The 20,212-nt window shown below is 40.6% G+C and overlaps 3 protein-coding genes across 4 annotated transcripts in view; 2 read left to right on the top strand and 1 right to left on the bottom strand.

The window, feature by feature from the left end:
• The first annotated feature begins 25 nt into the window (after positions 1-25).
• Positions 26-9,634, top strand: mcm7 (minichromosome maintenance complex component 7). The gene is made up of 15 exons (XM_067599808.1): positions 26-228; positions 2,673-2,752; positions 3,771-3,935; positions 4,179-4,303; positions 4,515-4,695; positions 4,794-4,931; positions 5,020-5,169; positions 5,284-5,398; positions 5,500-5,631; positions 5,807-5,890; positions 6,212-6,423; positions 6,528-6,793; positions 6,995-7,163; positions 8,372-8,481; positions 8,978-9,634. Exons 1-15 carry the CDS (start codon positions 198-200, stop codon positions 9,201-9,203), a joined length of 2,184 nt encoding a protein of 727 aa, XP_067455909.1. The 5' UTR covers positions 26-197; the 3' UTR covers positions 9,204-9,634.
• A 95-nt stretch (positions 9,635-9,729) lies between these two features.
• On the top strand, positions 9,730-14,415 carry LOC137189747 (uncharacterized). The gene is made up of 5 exons (XM_067599809.1): positions 9,730-11,731; positions 12,181-12,244; positions 12,341-12,385; positions 12,483-12,646; positions 13,308-14,415. The coding sequence occupies exons 2-5, from the start codon at positions 12,190-12,192 to the stop codon at positions 14,115-14,117; spliced, it is 1,074 nt and encodes a 357-aa protein (XP_067455910.1). The 5' UTR covers positions 9,730-11,731; positions 12,181-12,189; the 3' UTR covers positions 14,118-14,415.
• Positions 14,416-14,935: 520 nt separating this feature from the next.
• Positions 14,936-20,212, bottom strand: part of cops6 (COP9 signalosome subunit 6) — a 130,696-nt gene continuing 125,419 nt past the window's right edge. Inside the window, exons 2-10 of one of the 2 annotated variants that reach the window (XM_067599802.1) lie at positions 19,616-19,743; positions 19,341-19,472; positions 18,746-18,834; positions 18,301-18,363; positions 18,155-18,202; positions 17,926-18,040; positions 16,707-16,799; positions 16,349-16,449; positions 14,936-15,447 (exon numbers count right to left, since the gene is read on the bottom strand). In XM_067599802.1, the coding sequence (XP_067455903.1) occupies positions 15,307-15,447; positions 16,349-16,449; positions 16,707-16,799; positions 17,926-18,040; positions 18,155-18,202; positions 18,301-18,363; positions 18,746-18,834; positions 19,341-19,472; positions 19,616-19,727 (894 nt within the window). In that variant the 5' untranslated portion in view covers positions 19,728-19,743 and the 3' untranslated portion in view covers positions 14,936-15,306. The remainder of the gene's footprint in view (positions 15,448-16,348; positions 16,450-16,706; positions 16,800-17,925; positions 18,041-18,154; positions 18,203-18,300; positions 18,364-18,745; positions 18,835-19,340; positions 19,473-19,615; positions 19,744-20,212) is intronic. The other variant, XM_067599801.1, reaches the window with a different exon arrangement.

Below are 20,212 nucleotides of genomic sequence, written 5' to 3'. Positions count from 1 at the left end.
TGATTGGCTGCTGGCGACGTCAGACTCGCGCCACTTCTTGCAGCGCGACCGGGGAGACCAAACTGAGAGTGAATGAACGCTGGTCTCCGGTGATAGTAAAGAGACTAAACCGGGAATTTAAACTGATTTTTTGGGTCAGTTTGCACCGTAGCATTTTGTAATCAAGTTATCTCACCTGAGGGTCAACGTCTACAGCCATGGCTCGTAAGGATTATGCGGCAGAGAAAGGTAATGTGTTAACTTACATAATAACGGCATGGCAGCAACAGGTTGGCCTAAAATACTAAACTTATGACTAAATATGTGCTTTAAAATGCTATTTGAAAACGTAGCGAGTGTATAACATGGATTGCATTGGATATAAAGTCAGTTTACCTAAATAACCTCAATGAATTAGGTTTGTGCAGTTTAAAATAGTGCAATTCAGTCACTCATCTGATAAAGTTGCCTCCTCGTTTTTTGCTTCTGCACTAGCTTACTCTCCTCAAACTACAACCCGGGAAATCCTGCATATGAGTGTGCCTGTATAACGTTGTTGTACAGTTCAATAAATCAGGAATTGGTATTCACCTTGAAGTTGCACAAAGTTTTCTAAACCTTTAGTTAACTCTGAAGTAAATCAGCATTGTCTGAGAGCCTTGACTACTCAGTGGCCCGGATGGATCAGCTTAAACAAAGGAGCAGGCGCCACCGTGAAAGCACATGTCCAACAATATCTTAGTAAGTTAATGAAGAGTGAGCAGGCTTTTTTAGTTATAAGATATTACCTTTTAGAAAGTTGGTATCAGATGCTCGTGTTGTTCTTTAATACTGGGTACATTATTTCAGGTCATGCAACAAGCATTTGTAGAAAAGTATTTGTAACGTTATGCATCCTTTGACATGTTCAACGCAAATTACTTAGATAACGTTAACGATTAAGTTGGTAGTTAGACCTACATGATACATATAACTTGACGGTTATCTGTAAATAGCGTTAATACCAATGTTACACGTTAAAAGGTTTCAGTTTGTTACGCGATTCACTTGTAATAACGTAGCGTGTTGACGCCGAGTTTTCAAACAAAAAAAACTTTAATAAGTTAACATGTGATATTCAGTACTTTCTCTTAACTTCTCGACATATACAAGCGCTTTACACGACCTGAAAACGATTCACTTTCTTCCACTGAACTTAGTCTCTCTTATCAGCTAGCTAAACTAACGAACGTTACTGCTAGCTACCCACTTGCAGTATGAACGTTATGTTAGCATGCTAGCAAGGTAGCTACAAGCTGACTGTCAGTAACACAAGTTAACGTGCGATTGTGCATTTAGGTGTAACGTTATAGCCTGTTGTAGTAAAATACCAATAGCTAACTCAACTTGTATCTTGCTCAAGAGCACTCCAAATGGCTGGATTATGTTCTGGTCACAAACTTTATTTTGATGTTATACGTATAAACAAGCTGTGCGTCTAAAATACGTTGTATTTACAAAAACGGATAACCGTTAGAATCCCACCAACGGAATTAACTGAAATTCATATCGGCAACATTGTACTGGTACGTTAGGATATAAAAGTAATTTAAAAAAACTATGTGTGACCATACTTTAGCCTCTTAATATCAATTACTGAACTAAAAGGGCTCTGTATAACAATTTATCTATATATGATTTTGCTTCCCACTTAAAATCGAAACTTTACAACGACCTGAGTCATCTTCCTATCCGTGAATATGATTGCTGCATCAAACTGACTGCTGAGACGTTTAACTGGGAGTGCATCAACCGTAAGCGTTAAACATTAAAAACTCAGCCACCTCTTACCGCTTAGCGATTATGTTTAAAAAGCAGTAGCTAACGTTGGTGATGCATGTCTGTGTTCAAGCACAACTCGGCTAACCTAAGCTAACGTTAGAAGATGGCTGGCCGTGGATTTTTGAAAACAACAGCCAGGACTATTTTTAAGAGCGCAGGGATCGCGGAGGGATCTCGAAGTGAAGAGGCACAAAAGCCATGTGCTGCTTTGTTTACAATAACATCCTCGAACAGTGAAATAATAAAGCAGAGCTGCAGATTATCTACTACGGCGTCAAAGTAAGTGGAGTACTTTGATTATCGTGCTAGGTCTAGTTTCGTTTTTTGTAACGTGGATTTAAATATTGTTTGTAGTTGCTGCTCTTTCGAGAAGTGGGGGATATTTTCCCAAAAAAAAAAAAAAATGGACACTGAACTGAGCGCGCCTGTTGTTGTATTTACATTCTCAACCTGAAGCTATTTGCTGCGTAACCTCAGTAATTTCTCTTCAAAAAACCGTGATAGTAGGCAAAGTCGAGCGGAATTCGCTTCTTGGAGAGCAGCATTGGCAGTTTGTGCTGTACAGTAGGTAATAGTGACTCATCGAGATTACAGGATGCCATGTTACTCAACAAAGGGGGTCGTCGCAGGACAACAAATTAGCTCCCAGTGTGTAGGCCCACTTGTTAATCAACATTTTCAATAGCTTTTAAACTTGGAGGAAACAGCTTTAGTGTAATTTCAACAAATGTAAAAGGTAACATCAGTGAACAATGATTTCTTTGTGTATATGGAGCTAATAAACAATCCCCACCTAGTGTCTGCTTAGGCCTGTGTTTTTCTGTTCTGAAAGGAGGCTGAATGTTTTTGTTTGTTTTTTTGTTTTTTTACAGACAAATGCAAAAGGTTCCTGCAGGAGTTTTACTCAGAGGATGACAATGGGAAGAAGGTGTTCAAATATGGAGCTCAACTTGTAAGTATAGGAAACAAATATTTAATGGTTTTCTTTCTGGAGTTGATTGTTGTAGGCCTGGTGAGGATGGTTGTTGATGAAAGACTCTTAAGTAAATAAATGACATTAAAAAATGCATTTCTGATGACAGGTAATGTCAGATTTGCCAGTAAAACAGACAAATCCATTGTCTATTGCTTTTCTTCCTAAATAATTTAAACCACTCATTGCTCTTTTGGATAGTAATTTCATTTAGTTGTTGCTAAAACAAATGCCTACAAATTTAGAGGTTGAACACCAAGTGTTGTTCACTGCTCACCTTTTAAATAAAATAATCTCTTTGTAAAAAATAAAAATAAAAAAACAAACATCAACGGTAATTTTGTTGATTCGCATGTTATTCAGATTTGTCAATATTGTTATAATTCCAAAGCAAAATGTTGATCTTAGTAAATCTTTAACTAATGATTATTTTCATTATCATTAATCTGTCAGTTATTTTTTCAATTTAATCAATTAGTTGTTTAGTCCATAAAATGTCAGGAAAACGGTGATGGACTTTTTTCACCATTTTCTAAGCCCAAAGTGAACCTTAAATGTCTTGTTTTGTCCTGGCCACAAGTCCACAACCTAAAGATACTGAGTTTACTATCATAGAGGACTAAAGAAACTAGGAAATATTCTTATTTGCGATGCTGGAATCAGAACTTGGGCTTTCTTCTTAAAAATGACTCCAGCCGATTAATGGATTATCGAAATATTTGGCAATTAATTTAATAGTTGGCAATTAATCCACTAATCGTTGCAGATCTAGATGCTTACAAGTAATTACTGTAAATACGACAGAATACTCCACCCACTTTACTGAGAGCATATTCTAACTTCCTGTCACATTATAAACCTACATTTGAATGCATGATTACATCTTGCCTGATTTCAAGTGCATGTAGAGGTGTCACTGTTGTGTTATTATGCAGCAACTGTGCAGACAAGGTCATGTAATTAAGTGGCTCATCTAATCACTTGTCTGTGTGTACAGGTGGCACTGGCCCACAGGGAGCAGGTGTCTCTCTTTGTGGACCTGGACGATGTGGCTGAGGAAGACCCCGAGCTGGTCGAGAGCATCTGTGAGAATGCCAAGCGCTACACGGGCCTGTTTGCTGACGCCGTCCACGAGCTGCTGCCAGAGTACAAAGAAAGAGATGTAAGTAGAGCTGAGAAGTAAATCCTGTATGATTCTTAGACAAAGTCAAAGTGTTTTTGATTAGAAGATCAACTCTAGTGAATAAACAGTAAGACTATCAAGTCATTTTATTTTAGTATCTAACAAACCAACTATCAGTTTCACTTTTTTCTTTTGTCAGTTTTCCAATAAAATGTAATGAGGGTCTCCTAAAAACAGAGTTCCCTGCATTAATGCAAAAAAAATGTTTTTTGTCATATCCAGATTGTGGCCAAAGATGCTCTGGATGTGTACATTGAGCACAGGCTGATGATGGAGCAGAGGGGTCGTGACCCTGCAGACACACGTGACCCACGTAACCAATACCCGCCTGAACTCATGAGGAGATAGTAAGTTAATTAAGATTCAGTGTTTAATCAGAGTTCCCTTTTTTAAACATGGTGCTACTATTCCTTAATAACTTTAACCCTTTTGTTAATAGTAGTAAATAAAATCTCCATCAAACAAAATTTGGACTATTCTAAAAGACTCATAAAATTGTTAAACTATTGTAAATATGATATATTCTGATTCTTATGAATTTTTTTCTTCCATCCACAGTGAGGTATACTTCAAATCTCCAAGCACTTCTAAACCCAAAGTGGTTCGTGACGTGCGAGCTGACAGCATCGGGCATCTGGTGAACGTTCGAGGCATCGTGACTCGTGCCACCGAGGTCAAACCCATGATGGTCGTAGCTACATACACATGTGACCAGTGCGGAGCTGAGACCTACCAACCGGTAAGACTGCATTCAATCCTGTAATCGTTCGAGTCTTGTGACAGTACATATATGTTGGGTTTCATAATGTTTCATAATGTCTTCATCTTGTCCTTCAGATCCAGTCTCCCTCTTTCATGCCCCTCATCATGTGTCCCAGCCAAGAGTGCGTCACCAACAAATCCGGAGGTCGTCTTTACCTGCAGACCAGAGGCTCCAAATTCGTCAAATTCCAGGAGCTGCGTATTCAGGAACATGTAAGGAGCTTCACAATAACACGCTCACACACTGTTGTATATATTTCACTGGACTATTGTGAGAGAACAAGTTTCTGTCGTCCCACAGAGTGACCAGGTGCCTGTCGGTAATATTCCAAGGAGTATGTCTGTGTTTGCACGAGGTGAAAACACACGTCTCGCCCAACCAGGAGACCATGTCGCCATCACAGGAGTCTTCCTCCCTCTTCTGCGCACAGGCTTCAGGCAGGCTACTCAGGTAAGTGACCTTGACCTGAATTTTTAGGATTCTTCTGTTTCAACTCAGACTAAACTATATCTCACTCTGAAGACTCTTATCACATGTTTTGATTTTGTTATTTGTGCTTTTTAGGGTCTTCTGTCAGAAACTTACATGGAAGCTCACAGCATCACACTCATGAACAAGACGGAGGACGATGAGCTCGGCAATGAGGAGCTGACCGAAGAGGAGCTGCGCAGCATCACAGGTAGGGGTCTGCGTGGGTGACGGCTGGATTTTAGCAAAATGAGATGCCATTAACTGATGCGGATGCCTAACTGCCAACTGAATTGTTTTTCTCTGTTGTAGATGAAGGATTTTATGAGAAACTAGCCGGCTCGATAGCACCAGAGATCTACGGACATGAAGACGTAAAGAAGGCTCTGCTCCTGCTGCTGGTTGGAGGAGTGGAACAGGCTCCTAAAGGCATGAAAATCAGAGGTAAGCACTGACTTGAGCACCTCTCAAATTTCTGTATATCTAGAAAGGAAATAAAAGATGTCGTCATTGTCAATTGTGATCATTTGAGCATTTCTCAAACACAATTATCTGCCCTTTTATGAAATCTTGCAATAACCGCTCCACTCTTCCTGTTTTTTGGCTCTTCCCCCTTAAGGCAACATAAACATCTGCCTGATGGGAGACCCAGGAGTCGCCAAGTCCCAGCTGTTGTCCTACATTGACCGTCTGGCTCCTCGAAGTGAGTACAGCCCTGTTTGTTGGAGTAAAAGTCCTGTATCTGGTTTAATATTTTATCCAGTGAGGCATTTTCTTTCCATTGGGGCATACATGGTCAAATATTAACTTTTTGATCTGACCGGACGTTAGCAGAGTTCCCAGTTGCTTGTATGCCAAGTTGTGGACACCAGAATAATGAGAAAATTGATCAAATAACTTCTACCAGTATCTGATTGTCTTTGTTCATTAAATCTGAATGTCGTTTAAAGCAAATTCTATGCAAACTTCTTTTTCATGTAAGTTTAATTTGATCACTTTCTACTGTCCCGTATCTCATCTTCAGGCCAGTATACAACAGGTCGTGGGTCGTCCGGCGTCGGCTTGACAGCGGCAGTGATGCGTGACCCCCTGACCGGAGAGATGACCCTGGAAGGTGGAGCCTTGGTGCTGGCTGACCTGGGCATCTGCTGTATTGATGAGTTTGACAAGATGGCTGACGCTGACCGCACAGCAATCCATGAGGTGATGGAACAGCAGACCATCTCCATCGCTAAGGTAATGAACATCGGTCGTTAATAACCACGAGGCAAATTTGTGGAGACATTCTAATCTAATGGTGATGTAAAACATCTTGATTAACATTATTTTTCTCTTTCCAGGCCGGCATCATGACCTCCCTCAACGCCCGTTGCTCCATTCTAGCAGCAGCCAACCCTGCCTACGGCCGCTACAATCCCCGGAAGAGCATTGAGCAGAACATTCAGCTGCCAGCTGCTCTGCTCTCCCGTTTCGACCTTCTCTGGCTGATCCAGGACAAGCCTGATGCAGATGCCGACCTGCGTCTGGCCCAGCACATCACCTATGTACACCAGCACTGCCGCCAGCCGCCCACTCACTTCACCCCCATTGACATGAAGCTGATGAGGTGCGTAGCAGAAAAGCTCAGTTATTCTGTGTGAGATGAAAAAATGTTCGATACAGTTTTACTGCTCTTTAAACACTTTTTAACCTGGAGAACCAATATTATTCCAGACAGAACTCAGGTTGTTATTGATAGTTTATGTTGTATTACGCATACAAATATTATATGTACTTAATTGTTGTTTTGTGATGTAATTCCCTCCAGGCGTTACATCGCTGTGTGTAAGAAAAAGCAGCCTGTGGTCCCAGAGTCGCTGGCTGATTACATCACTGCCGCTTATGTGGAAATGAGGAAAGAGGCACGAGTCAGCAAGGACACCACCTTCACCTCAGCTCGTACCCTCCTCTCCATCCTCCGTCTGTCCACAGCCCTGGTGAGAATCACACCTCATCTCTAGTCAGCTGTGAGGTTTAAACTGGAAACATTTAGAGGCCACTTTGACAAAAGCTCTATAATCTGTTTTTTCTTGCATTTTAATCAATTATATACAATTTTCAAATGATTCGTTTTGAGTTCTTACTGATACCACCACATTTAAAGTCACCCAAATGTGTTGCTTTCTAAAGAGTTGAATGGTTTTCTTTCTCGTGTGCATGTGCATCAATAGTCCAGTGTGAGCTAAAGTGCTTACAGTGCAGGTAGTGATGATAACCTGGCCTACTGCAGTGTGAGCACTTCTTTCCCACGCTGGACAAAAGATCTCCAGTCTGTAAACACTGAGGATATAGTCATTATTCTCAGTGACTCAGCAGTAGCAAACTGGAAAATGTATCATAGCTTTCTAAAAAGTGATTAATTGAAGAAGTGTAAAGAAAAGTTAATACATCCTGAATGAGTGGGGTTTTTTTTATAGTCTGGCATTGTATCAGCCTCTGGGTGTCAAAAGTGCTGTTTGTGCAGGTAGCAGTCATCCACCTACTGCAAAACCAGCACTTCAGGCAGACAGGTAGGCAATGTGCTGCACGTAGACGTCCACAAGAGGGCAAATTGCTGCTACAACAAAGACTGTGTGGAGGAAGGAAGGAAAAAAAAAAAACCCTGCTGGAGTTGTTGAGGCTGCATCAAGAACGTGTTCATTTGCACAACAGCTGCTCATCAACTGTGAACTCTGCATTTCTGATGATGAAGTTGTTTCACCTTCACAACCATTCAAGTGAGATGTAGCAAAAGGTTTGTCTGATCCTGGCCAGCTTTGCAGGGTGGGCAGTCAGCCTGTGTGCTTTAGGCGCAGCTGTGCAAACCCATGCAAAACTGACCATGGCCAGAAAAGTCATCAATATGTTCTGTGTAACAACTTGACATGTAAAGCTTTCGGTTTCTCTTTTTTAGCATTTTTGTCGTCTGATGTTTTGATTTCAACCTGTAGAGAGACTAGCTGGTGTTGAGAGGCGGAGACTTGGGCAATTGCCGGCCATCCCAGAGGGCATTGCACTTGTCTCGGTCTGACAGTGCCGGCATAGCGCAGCCTACATAATCAAGACGGATCTCCTGTGAAGCTACGTTTTCTACTATGATTATTTACTTTATCTCGCTTCCGTCTAACTCACCATCCGTATCCGCTGTTTTTATTTCCTCCTGCAGGCTCGCCTTCGCATGATGGACTCTGTGGAGAAGGAAGACGTCAACGAGGCGATGAGACTGATGGAGATGTCAAAGGATTCACTTCAGGCTGACAAGTCCGGCACCACAAGGTTGGTGTTAGCACCTTTTAAACTCAAACTGGTTTTTAATGACAGCAGGTCGGTGAGCTCACTCCAGTGACCGGATGTCTTTTGACCTAAAATCCCCCTTTTATGAGCTTCTCATATATCTGTAACAGTAGCTGTGTATCCTGGAGGAAGCTGTAAAACTTGAGGATTTTTATGGAGCTCTGTTCACACAGCAGCATGTTCACTTCAGCAATCTGTAGGGCTGGTGAACTTTTTTTTTTTATCTACTCAGATCTTTACAGTAACTTGGAGGCTTTTTATAACAATGGGAGGCAGAGAGAAGCCATATTCCTACATCGTTTCAAATTAGCATCTTGGAGTCTTTAAACGTGAAGCCAGTAACGTCTAAAGTCCATTTTCTTTTATTCTGGCTCCATTTTAAGCATTTAATTGACCTTCATCTTGTAGTCGGTACAACAAAAGGTAAACTAGAGCTCTTCTAAAGTCTAAAACTCATCGTTTGTTTCCTTCCATTCAGGACTCAGCGTCCAGCCGACGTCATCTTCTCTCTGGTGCGTGAACTCGCCACAGAGGGCGTAACAGGCCGCGGTGGACCCGGCGGGGTGGTCCGCATGTCTGAGGCGGAGCAGCGATGCGTTTCGCGTGGCTTCACCCCCGCCCAGTTCCAGGAGGCCTTGGAGGAGTACGAGGAGCTGAACGTGTGGCAGGTCAACCAGGCCCGCAGCCGCATCACGTTTGTCTGAAGAACCTGCACTCTTTAACACACGCTGCGTTTCAGCCACCTGAGGGAGAAACTCTTTATTGTGGGCTTTCTACAGACTTATATTGGGACTCTTTATTTTTCCTCCTCCAGAATTTTTGTAACACAAGTCAAACAGAAACTGGACATTTTTTAAGCATGACCATTTTTGCAAGAATTCCTGCAGTTGGAGATCCACAGCTATGCTTATTTTTATGTTTAAGATTCCTGTTCACCAGTAAATTGCTTGTAAATATGTATGTCAGAGGTTGTTGTTGTTTAGTACTATCTGCAGTTTAGAACTTAAAGCTTCCAGTTTCTTTGATACTGAGCATTTCTGTACATTTTATACATTTGTAATGCAAATCAGGCAAGATAAATTAACTTTGAGCCTTGTATTGTGACAGATAGTTATAATAAATTGATGGTTCAGTACTGTTTGTTTCCTTTTGACTCCTGTGTGCATGTTAGATGGGATGAACAAAGTTGCATGTTAAATGCATTTCCCCTTTTTCTCCAGATATCCTGTTGCCAAATGATGATTCATTGCTTAAGTTCCTCATGATTAAGAAACAAATTTGGTTATCTGGTATTACATCAGCAGAAATAATAGTCTATAGATGGAAAACTCTCATTTACTCTAACAAACAATAGCGATATACAGACGGGTGACAAATTAAAGGAAAAACCAACATAAGTGTCTTAGTAAGGTTGTTGGGCCACCCAAACAGCTTCAGTGCTCCTTGGCATTGATTCTATCAGTCTGAACTCTTCTGGAGGAATGAACACCATCCTTCAGAAAGATATTTCCCTCATTTGGCGATGAGGAGGTGGTGGAGAGCGCTGTCTAACACGTCGGCCCAAAATCTCCCATGGGTGTTCGACTGGGTTGAGATCTGGTGACTGTGAAGGCTGTAACATATGATTCACATCATTTTCATACTCAATTAAACCATTCAGTGACCCTTGTGCCCTATGGATCGGGGCATTGTCATCCTGTTAGAGACCACTCCCATCAGGATAGAAATGTTTCATCATAGGATAAAGGTGATCACTCAGAACAACTTTGTATTGATTTGCAGATCTGACCAGACATTAGCGGAGTGCCTGGCTGGTCGTTTGCCAAGTTGTGGACTCCAGAATGATGAGAAATAGGTCAAATAACTTCTACCAGTATCTTTGTTCATTAAATCTGAATGTAGCTTAAAGCAAATTCTATGCAAAGTTCTATTTAATTGCAAATTTGATTTGATCACTTTCTCCTGTCCCTGATCTCACAGACATGTCTATATTTTCATGTGCAGACTCATGCTTTATCATTATTAGTTTGCTCCATTTATTTCTTTATTTTTCTGATTTTATGTAAGTACAGGCAAATAAAATAGTCTATCCACCTCAGAAAAAAAGACACCCAATAAAAACCGCTCAACACCAGTTTGCTTCTGGAGCAGCTTTGTTGACATAATTGCTGCTTTGGGTAAAACCTTGTAAAAATCTCACTTGTAAAACATGCAAACATATACGGCTGCAACTAATGATTATTTTCATTATCTTTTGGTGTGTAATGGTGGAAAATGCCCATCAGAGCTTCTTCTGAGCTTCATCTTTAAACAACTGTTAGTTTACTGTCATAAAAAAAGAAACAGGAAATCATCATATTTAACACATTTGACAAATGAAAAGTTTGTTCTTGGAGCATCGATTCATCTTCTGAAGATCAACTGACTTCATTTTCATCAGCCAACTAAAACTGAATTGTTGTAATTTTATTTTGTTGAATACTGTCAGGCCACTTAGTGAATAACGTGTGATAACCGTGATGAAGGCTGAAAAAAAGTTTTCAAGTTAGGAGCTACAGCTCTGAGGCTTCAACTCACAAACACGCATTAAGTTTACAACAAGTAGCGTGTTTAGTATGACAACATCCTGTAAGAATGCAACTTTAGTCTGATTTTTAACACTTCAAATTTAACAGTGAACATGCCAAGACGAAAAAAGGCAGCTTCCGTAATGCTCAGAGAGTTGATAGTCATCTCCCAGTCACACAACTGTTAAAAAAAGCAGGTGTTTTCTGGGTAAAAATAACCACCTTTTGGAGCAGACAGTGTTTAAGAAATCTCTAACAAGTCATCATAAATGTATGTTTAAAGCAACGCAGGTTGTCATCTATGATTTTTACTGTTTTTTTTTTAGCTGAGATATTTTGTTAGTTGGCAGCATTTTCTCCACAGTTGCAGTTGTCCCAGCAGGTGATGCTTTCCTTCCAGACTTAATGGGGAGTTTCCATTTGAAGTCTGTTCTCTTTATGGCTTTGCTGCTAAAAGTCCAGGGGCTTTTTATTCCTAATTGGCGCCGAAGGCACCATATTAAACACTATTAAAAAGGTAAAAGGGAGGTGGAGAAACAAGTATTGGTCTCAAAGTTGTTGAGCTCCTATTGGACAGGAGATCATGTTTGAGGGTGACTGACGCAGAGATCTGTATTTAACTCACTCGGCCCTGTTAGTGCGGTGAAGACAGCTTCCTGACACAGGTGAGTAAAATGTGGTGTGATGATTTCTCTGACGTTCACAATACTTGATCATCTAAACTACTAATAGCATTTTATTCAGTTAACTGGTGTAAATTCTTCTCTTGCAGCTGTGATGTGTTGAATTTCATAGCGATTGAAGTGTATTTAAAACTGTAGTAGGAGAATAAGTTCGCCTGGAGACAAGTTTACTTTACTACCTTTAACAAATCTGTTATATATTAAAATCTTTGAGAAAATTCCTCCATTTTAGTAACAAAATCAAAATGTATAAATGACCCAAAGGTTACCTGCATACCTTTAAATATGTTTTTCTTTATGGATAGAAGTGTATAGATAAACATTTTAAATTTAACAATAGAAGTTATCAACTAGGGATGATTTGATGATAACTGTCCTATTTTCTTTCTATCTTTTCTTTCTTCATGAAACACTGCCTCTCCGGTCTGCAGGGGTTCAAGATGAGTTCGATGTTATGGTTGGCGGGGACGCTGTGCTGTCTGACGTGGCTCCCAGGTCAGTTCTGATTCTCTGACGTACAACTTCTAAAAGACAAATTTCTCAAATTTATACCAGATCAACATCCAACAAATAATCTATATCCTCTCTCAGGCCTTCTGGACGCCAAATCGTTATTGAATGCCATCAAACAGGAAGGTGAGAGCAGATATTAAATCACTTTTCAGGACAGTATCTGTCCAGCAGTCCAGCTTTTTTAAGGGACTGAGCATCATCTTCTTCACTTGTTTAACAGAGATGGTCCCTGTCAGTGATGTGAGTATCGGCTCTGAGAGAGCAAATGACTTCCTGACTCACTCCAGACCAAAGCGAAACGCTGTGGACCCCAGATGGTACAGAGGCAACCCAGACTTCCAGTCTTACTACCGCTACTACAGCAGCATCGGACACATTGAGGGGGTAAGACAGACTCTGGTCTCCTAAAATAACCTGTTACCTGCAAAGACAATATGCTCAGTGCAAGTAAACATATTCTTAATCTTGATCCCAGTGAGACTCAAATTTCTTAGTCTGGTTGCATCACTTCCATAATTAATGTAAATGAAGAATTTAATCCTAAAATATTCCGTATATACAGACAACTGTGTCTATTCATATATACACCCTAAAAGGTTTTTGAAATGTCACAGATTATGGGATTATGGGATTTTTACTCCGACTGGTGGAGACCCCACTATGTAGAACAAGGAGTCGTGAGATTAATCCGAGCTGCTACAAAACGATTACCTCTGTAGAGGAGCTAAAACCAAATGATGTTTAGCTTTTCACACTTTCATTTAATCTTTGTTTCCTCCCATTTTGACTAACTGGATAATTGTATTTTTAAAAATGTATTCAAAAGAAAAAAGCTCACTGGCTGAACTGGTCTGACAACGTAGACATATACAACCAGCTGCAAGTAAACTTTGGCCGGAAACACTGATGCATACTGAACTTCAGTTGTCTTTAAATCATGTAGTGTGTTTCTGGTGTATAACACCAATAACATTTACATTCTTCACTGATTTATCTTTATTAAAGGCCTTTGTGTTGATATTCTGTTGTGTTTTCCGCCCCTCAGCTGTATGAGATCGACAGGTTGCGGATGCTCTACCAGCAGATGAGGTACCTGGAGAACGCCTACGGCCCCAACGCTTCTTATTTCCAGAGCAAACTGGGAGTGCCTATGATCATGTGCGACCCGGCAACAGACAAGAAATGCAAAGCCGCTCCTCCTCCACCTCCTATGAAAGGCGTCCCGAAGCCCGCAGAGCCTCAAGCGACCCCTGCTCCTCTCCCAGCTCTCCCTCTTGCTCCTGGCATCTCCCAGGCCGACGTGCTCTACCTGTGCAACAAAAAGGATCCCCTCTGCAAGCCCCACATCGTCTACCTGCCTACCGGCGCTGTGCCTGTCCTCTGCGACCCCCGCTACCACCCCCACTGCACCCCCCAGAAGGTCCCCCCGGCCCCAGTCGCAGTGCCCCAACCTCCTCCCCCTCCACCAAAGAAGTCTGCCCCACCTCCACCTCAACTGGTCCTCGTCAAGAAGTCTCCCCCGGCCCCCATCCGCACCTTCAAGGGCATGGAGTACGACTGTGACCCCTACTGGGACCCCGACTGCCTGATTGACCACCCACCCAGGCCCATCAAGGGGAAGATCGTGGTCCCGCCACCGCCACCTCCTCCTGCTCCTGTGGAGGAGGAAGAGAAGGAGGAACCTGTGGAGGAGCCAGCACCCCCTGCTCCCATCGAGAAGAAAGGCCCCTTCTTTCCCTACCCTTACTACAACCCCTCCCCCTACAACCCCAGGGATGATCTGTACGACCCCGTCCGCTTCCAGTACCCTCAGCCTGATGCTGCTGCTGATGAGCCTGCAGAGGATGCTGAGTAGGACCTCCAGGACGTGTGGGAGGAGAAGGGTTTCTCTTAAAACGAAACAGACTTTGATTGAAAACATCTAAGTAGCACAATTCCACATTTCGGGGAGTCGTTGATCAATCGTACCACTTGTTTTTAAGCATTGATAAGTTACAGTGTTTGTTTAAACCTTAATAAACTGACAAATGTAAATGTATTTTTTTGTTACTGTGCAGTTTCCTTTCAGCATGTAAAAAGGCAATTTTCAGTCAACACAAGCATGCAATGCAAATGATTTTGAATAATGAAATAATAAAATGTCACAAAACAGAGAATAAGTTGTATTTTGGCTTTGAATACTCTTCTAAAAAAGGTGCATGAAGACAGAAAAAACAGAAAATGTTTGTTCCTCTCAGTGCCACATGGCAGGTAAAGGCAGACTAGTAAAGCAGAGGTGCCAGCGTGCAGGTTGGGGGGTCATTATATCTGAGTTCCGCTGTATATTTAATACCCATATAAATGCTGACTCCTGTCAGACCTCCACCTCGAGATCTGTAAGTCTCCCTGCCCCCCTTTCTCCCGCTGTGTGTGCCTGTCTGTCCAAAACCTCCAGAGGCAGTCGAACAGCAGGAACACGACTTCAAAAGACAAACTAACTGCAAACACTCTCGGCTCCAAACAATAAACCTGCAACTACACCAGCTCCACATAGCTGACTTTCATGGGGTCGTTTAAAAGCGCAGGTCTGAGGTTTTTATGAGCTGTGTGTCGTGTCAAGTACTGTGATGTCTATCCTGTTATAATTTAGACTATAATCGTTCAGGCTTAGAAAGAAGAAGATTCAAAGTCCCATGAAAAAAAATCAGCAGATCATTTATTACATACAGAAACATCAAACAATAAAACAAACGGGTAAAATAATATAACGTTCATGTACAGTGGATCTGTTGCTCTGCATACCAAGAAAGAGCCTAAATTTGTACACCTCTCTTTTTCTGTTTACATTACTGATCGGTGTAATTAAGTGCTTTTGGACACACTTGTGGTTGAAAACGAAATTGAATCTGGTTTGAAAAGCTACTTTTGGCTTAAGATTGTGTCTTAGCTGACCAAAATACAAACAAAACAAAACAAAAAGACAGAAGAGAGAAAAGAAACTGCAGTGCTTGTTTGTCTCTCTGCTTCGGCTAATAATAATAATAATAATAATAATAACTGCCAGCTCAAAAGAAAAGTCCTCTCATCCTCCGGCCGATGCCCTGTCTGTCATACAGGACGTTGAACTTGTTGATGAACTGGTTCATACTGTTGCAGGTCTTGGTGATGGTGCCTAAATAGGCCATGAGGCCCACGTCATTACATTGCTGCAGGGAAACAGAGACGCAGTTTCAGAAAGTACGACTCGCTTAGAAGTACAACACAGAGAGAGACTGTCATTGATCATTGATCATAACATAATCACATACCAGCATTAACTTTTATTAATTATTAATTTTTAAATCAATATGTGTAATTGAAGAATGTGAATTCAGCAGAAGTGTTTATCTTTGGGATTACAGTGTTCATGGTATCTGGTTTCCAAGTTAAACATTGAATCTAGAAACTTTATTAATAACTGTATTAACTTTATTAATTTATTATTTAACTAGATTTATCAGGCAAGTCTGTAAACCAACAAAAAGCAGCATTGTGAACAAAGAAAAATGGCAAATCAGACTTAACGGAGACATTATATATTTTTCTTAATGTCAACAAATCCCATAGAAAGACGAGAAATGACCCTGAATTGATCCGTATCGCCTGTGAACACAAAGCCTGATGCTGTCGAGCTCTACTGTTAAAATGATTAATAAAAACACATCAATGAGCCACAGTTTCACTTGGTGACACGTTCCTTTGTTAGGATGAACGTGGACAATGTTGTTTATTTTGAGTCGGTCTGACGCACGCTGCCCTGCTGCTGTATTAATCTGCTGCTGAACTGCTCGACTGTTTTAGTAAATTATTGAGCCTTTTTTTAAAACTGAAACTATATATGTGTAAATAAATAAATGGGCTTGAGGCTGAGAGCCACGGTCAGGGTAGGGAACTATTAAAAGACTGATTTAATATGGTTGTGGCCTTGTCATGGGATTGTTGATAATAAAGAAAAACATAGAACGATGCCAGCTTTATCCTCTCATAACTGACATTATGCTGAAAACTGCACCATGCGTTAGGGATATGAACCAGTCTGTGTGGTGAGACTAAATAAAGCTTGCTTACATCATAGAAGTCAGTTTTGAATTTCGTGGTGCTGAGGACAGGCAGTCTGTGGCAGAGGGCGTTAGCTTCTCGAAGGATCTCGTGGTTAAACGGAACCTCTCCTGCGGTACAAGAAGTCGGATGAGAAAGAGAAAAACAAAAAAGTAAATCACAGCATACTAAAATGGTGAGGTGTGATAATCCTGTCAAGAAACCATAAAACAAGGCTTATAATCATGGAGGTGTGTCTGAGAGGCCTCTCTTAATGGTGTAAAGTGAAGGAAAGGAAACATCTGATTTATGAACAGCTGTTTTCCAGACTTATTTTCACATTCTTTGCACTCACTGCACTGCTAAAAGGCCCCGCTGGTCCTCTCACCTGTTTCCACGGCTTTGACGTACTCTAAAATGATCTTCACCCGGCTGTGGAGCATCTTTATCGCACTGTGCTGGGCTATAAGGTGTTCAGCAACTGTCAGAAAGACAGAATATCAGAGTTAAAACATAGTCAGACAGAATTCATTTTTGATGAAAAAGTCTTATATTAGTCAGGTTACAAGTCGCTTTTCAAGAATGAATTTCACATATTGCACCAAAAGTATTCAGTATACATACATAAAGGAGGGACAGCCTGCACCTACACCATCTTTTACTTATTTATTTATTTTCCATGTTGTATGTGTATGCATGCTGTCTCTCTGTTTACGTATCTACATTTTAACGTATTTTCTACAGTTTTGAGCACTTTTTTTTTGCTTTTGTATGAGCTTGTGTTCTATGAATTAACTTGAATTTAATATGCAGATACAGTTACAACACATTTATGATTCCAATTAACAGTTTGCACAGGATGAGAGAAACTGTAGTATGCTTCAAAATATAAAAGACATCTTCCTTTCGCTAGTTACACATTAATCACGAAATTTTGATTTTCATTTTTCTTCACATGAATGTTAATTTCAGGTGCTTCTATATGTGTAGTCTTAGTCTTCTACACTACCAAGTATGTTTATAGTAAAAAAAAACCAAGAAACTGACACAGCATACTGGGAAAATTTTCAGACCTCTAATGATCACACATAAAAGACGCCAGAATCTCCTATACAGCCCTTACAGAAAGAAATTCATTTATGTCTGTATCCTAAATACTTTACAGAAATGAATCCCTTCTGTGTAAAGAAGAACTTTTTGAAAACAAGACAGTCAACGATCTACGATCCAAAGCTTTTCTTCTGCTGTTTTAGGACCGATGTGTTGCTGCTCTGCCCTGTTGGTCTTATCAAATCTTTAACTTTGAATGAGAGAGCCTCTTCATATTCACACAAAATATTCAAAACATTACTTTTGAAACTGAGCTTATTAAAACTATAAGAAACAACAGCAGTAACCAAGGCAATACTAGCTGGGATAACCATTTCATTTGAGGTTATCATAAGTCAAAGATAAGTCCTGAGATAAGAGTTTTACTGTAAAAATAAAGTGTTCATAAAAGCAACATTAAAAACAATACGTGAGTGCAAATGGTTCACTGCTAACAGGGAACAGGACATAAGAGTGTATGTAAACTCACTTCAAACATTAGTGACAGCTTCTCTTACCTGTTGAGTTTTCTCCTGTGCCGGTGGCGGTCATTCGAGCTACATGGTCGACACCGATTCTCTCCGCTTCCTCTGTGGCCAGAGTGTATGTCAGCTCAGCGAACAACATGGTGGCCTGGAACAGACAAAACTTGAACAATTCTCAGTGGGAAATACTCAATATTGACTGATTAGAAGGCAGCAGACTCTTTCACTGTAAATGTTACGTTATGTTTGACATAAAGAATACCTCGCCACTGATGATGTCAATCACAGATTCGTATACGCTAACAGGAAGCTGAAGGAGAAGAGGACACATCGTTTAGAAACAACAACGATCTACTGCTAATGTTGAATTCTGGAAATGAGAAAAATAAGAGAATCGGAAGAACTCACATCAGTATGTTTGGTCATTGGGTTCAGCTTGAGGAAGAGAGGACTCTCAATGATCTCACACACCTGACAGAAGAGAGAAATGCGAGTTACGAACTGTACACAATCTGAAATAACTATCGGACTATGAGCTGATTTCACTTTTACAGCCCAAAACACATTAAACATGTCTAAACTATTCCCTTCCAACATCAAAGACACCACTGTATGATTTTTTTTAAGTTGACATTTTGTTTGAATTCACAAGTAAAATATCTCTGAATTGGATGAATGATTAACAAAATATGTCCGGCTATTTGATTTCAAAATAAATATTGTAGATCAGCTATCTGAACAATAAGGGTCGCTGCTGTTGACACTTGCTACTGACATGAGTGGGTGAGGGACTGTTACAGTGCTACAATTTCTGCATTCAATAAAACTTACTGCACCTTTAACTTTCACCTACCTGCTTGTGAATATGGATATCTGATTGATCAGGAGGACCGCCTGTGGTGTACCAACCCAAGAACTCCATGTCTTTGAAGACCTGTTTGACTGAGAGACAACAGGAAATATTAAAGAAAATCTGCATTAAGGACCAGGCTTTGACATAGTACCTCTGAAAACTGGCACATTAATGGAAAATAACTCTGCCAGAGAATCAGGCTGCACTGAATTTCATAATAAATCAGTAGAACTGTAATAATTAGTTGATTAATTGATTAGTTGCGAACTATTAAATTAATTGCCAACTATTTTGATGATTGATTAATTTGGTCGGAGTCATTTTTTAAGAAAAATGTGGATATCTTATGGTTTCTATTACAGTCAACTGAATATCTGTGAGTTGTGGACTGTCGGTCAGGACAAAACAAGACATTTGAGGACGTCATCTTGGGTTTTGGGAAACAGTGATCAACATTTTTCACCATTTTATATAACAAACAACTAATCGATTAAGCAATAATGAAAATAATCATTAGTTGCAGCCCAAATAATGAGTCATGAAACAATATGGACGTTCAAACAGAGGTGTATTCTTGTCCATACGCATCACTTACACTGTTCTTCCTTGGTGTAGTAGTACTCCTTGTCAATATGCACTCTGTCATCGATGGTGTGAGACATTAGTTCAAAGGAGTTCATCACCTCGATGTTTCTACCTTCCTGCTTCCCGATCAGGGCTCCGATCACTGAGCAGCAGAACAAACACAATGACCCACATCTACTGTTATTACCTGCGTCATTACAGAACAGCTCAGCTGAACACAAGACGAGTTGTACATTACTTAAATGCTTACATGCCATCTTTCTTGTATAGAGTTGTCATACATACCCTGCATCGGTCTTCCTTCCTGCGAGCGGATGCGTATCCAGTGGTCAGATATGTTGAGGATAACCAGAGGGTGTAAGGCCACAGAGACGCTCCCAGTGACCCCCGAGGCCATAACACTGGGGCTGGCTACAATCACACAGAGACACAAACAAGCACGTTAACATGAGTGGTCGATTAATCAGTTAGTTGATCAATAGAATATTGATCAGCAACGTTACATTTCTAAGGTGTGAGGATGTGCTGCTTTTCTCTGTTTCATTCATAAATTCAACAAAGTCGGATAAAAAAAAATGTAAAAATGTGACTATGGGAAATTGCAAAATAACTTGTTATTCGCTGCCCTGAACTACAACCACAAACATTTGCCAATATGACACCTAAAGCTAGAGCTATAAACCAGCTGATATTAGCTTAAAGAATAGCTTCACAATTTTTCAACTCTGTCTTAAAAGAACAATCAGGTGTCCGTATGAACACTGGAAGAGGTTTTCCTTGCTGAAATCATTCCCCCTGTTCAAAATCCAGTTAGTCCACACAGTGATTTTGTGCAAAACGCATTTAGATGTTTATCTGAAGCTTATATGAGGCTTCAGCAGT

Source organism: Thunnus thynnus, chromosome 9 (assembly GCF_963924715.1).
Source record: "Thunnus thynnus chromosome 9, fThuThy2.1, whole genome shotgun sequence".
Taxonomy (NCBI): Eukaryota; Metazoa; Chordata; class Actinopteri; order Scombriformes; family Scombridae; genus Thunnus; species Thunnus thynnus.
This window is presented reverse-complemented; position numbering and strand designations above follow the sequence as displayed.

Bases quoted from the DNA above. Each gene is read 5' to 3' on its own strand.
- LOC137189747 (XM_067599809.1), top strand. From the start codon at position 12,190: ATGAGTTCGATGTTATGGTTGGCGGGGACGCTGTGCTGTCTGACGTGG. The intron at 12,245-12,340 runs GTCAGTTCTGAT...ATCCTCTCTCAG, and splicing joins CTGTCTGACGTGGCTCCCAG to GCCTTCTGGACGCCAAATCG. The intron at 12,647-13,307 runs GTAAGACAGACT...TCCGCCCCTCAG, and splicing joins GCATCGGACACATTGAGGGG to CTGTATGAGATCGACAGGTT.
- mcm7 (XM_067599808.1), top strand. From the start codon at position 198: ATGGCTCGTAAGGATTATGCGGCAGAGAAAG. The intron at 3,936-4,178 runs GTAAGTAGAGCT...TGTCATATCCAG, and splicing joins CAGAGTACAAAGAAAGAGAT to ATTGTGGCCAAAGATGCTCT. The intron at 4,696-4,793 runs GTAAGACTGCAT...CTTGTCCTTCAG, and splicing joins GAGCTGAGACCTACCAACCG to ATCCAGTCTCCCTCTTTCAT.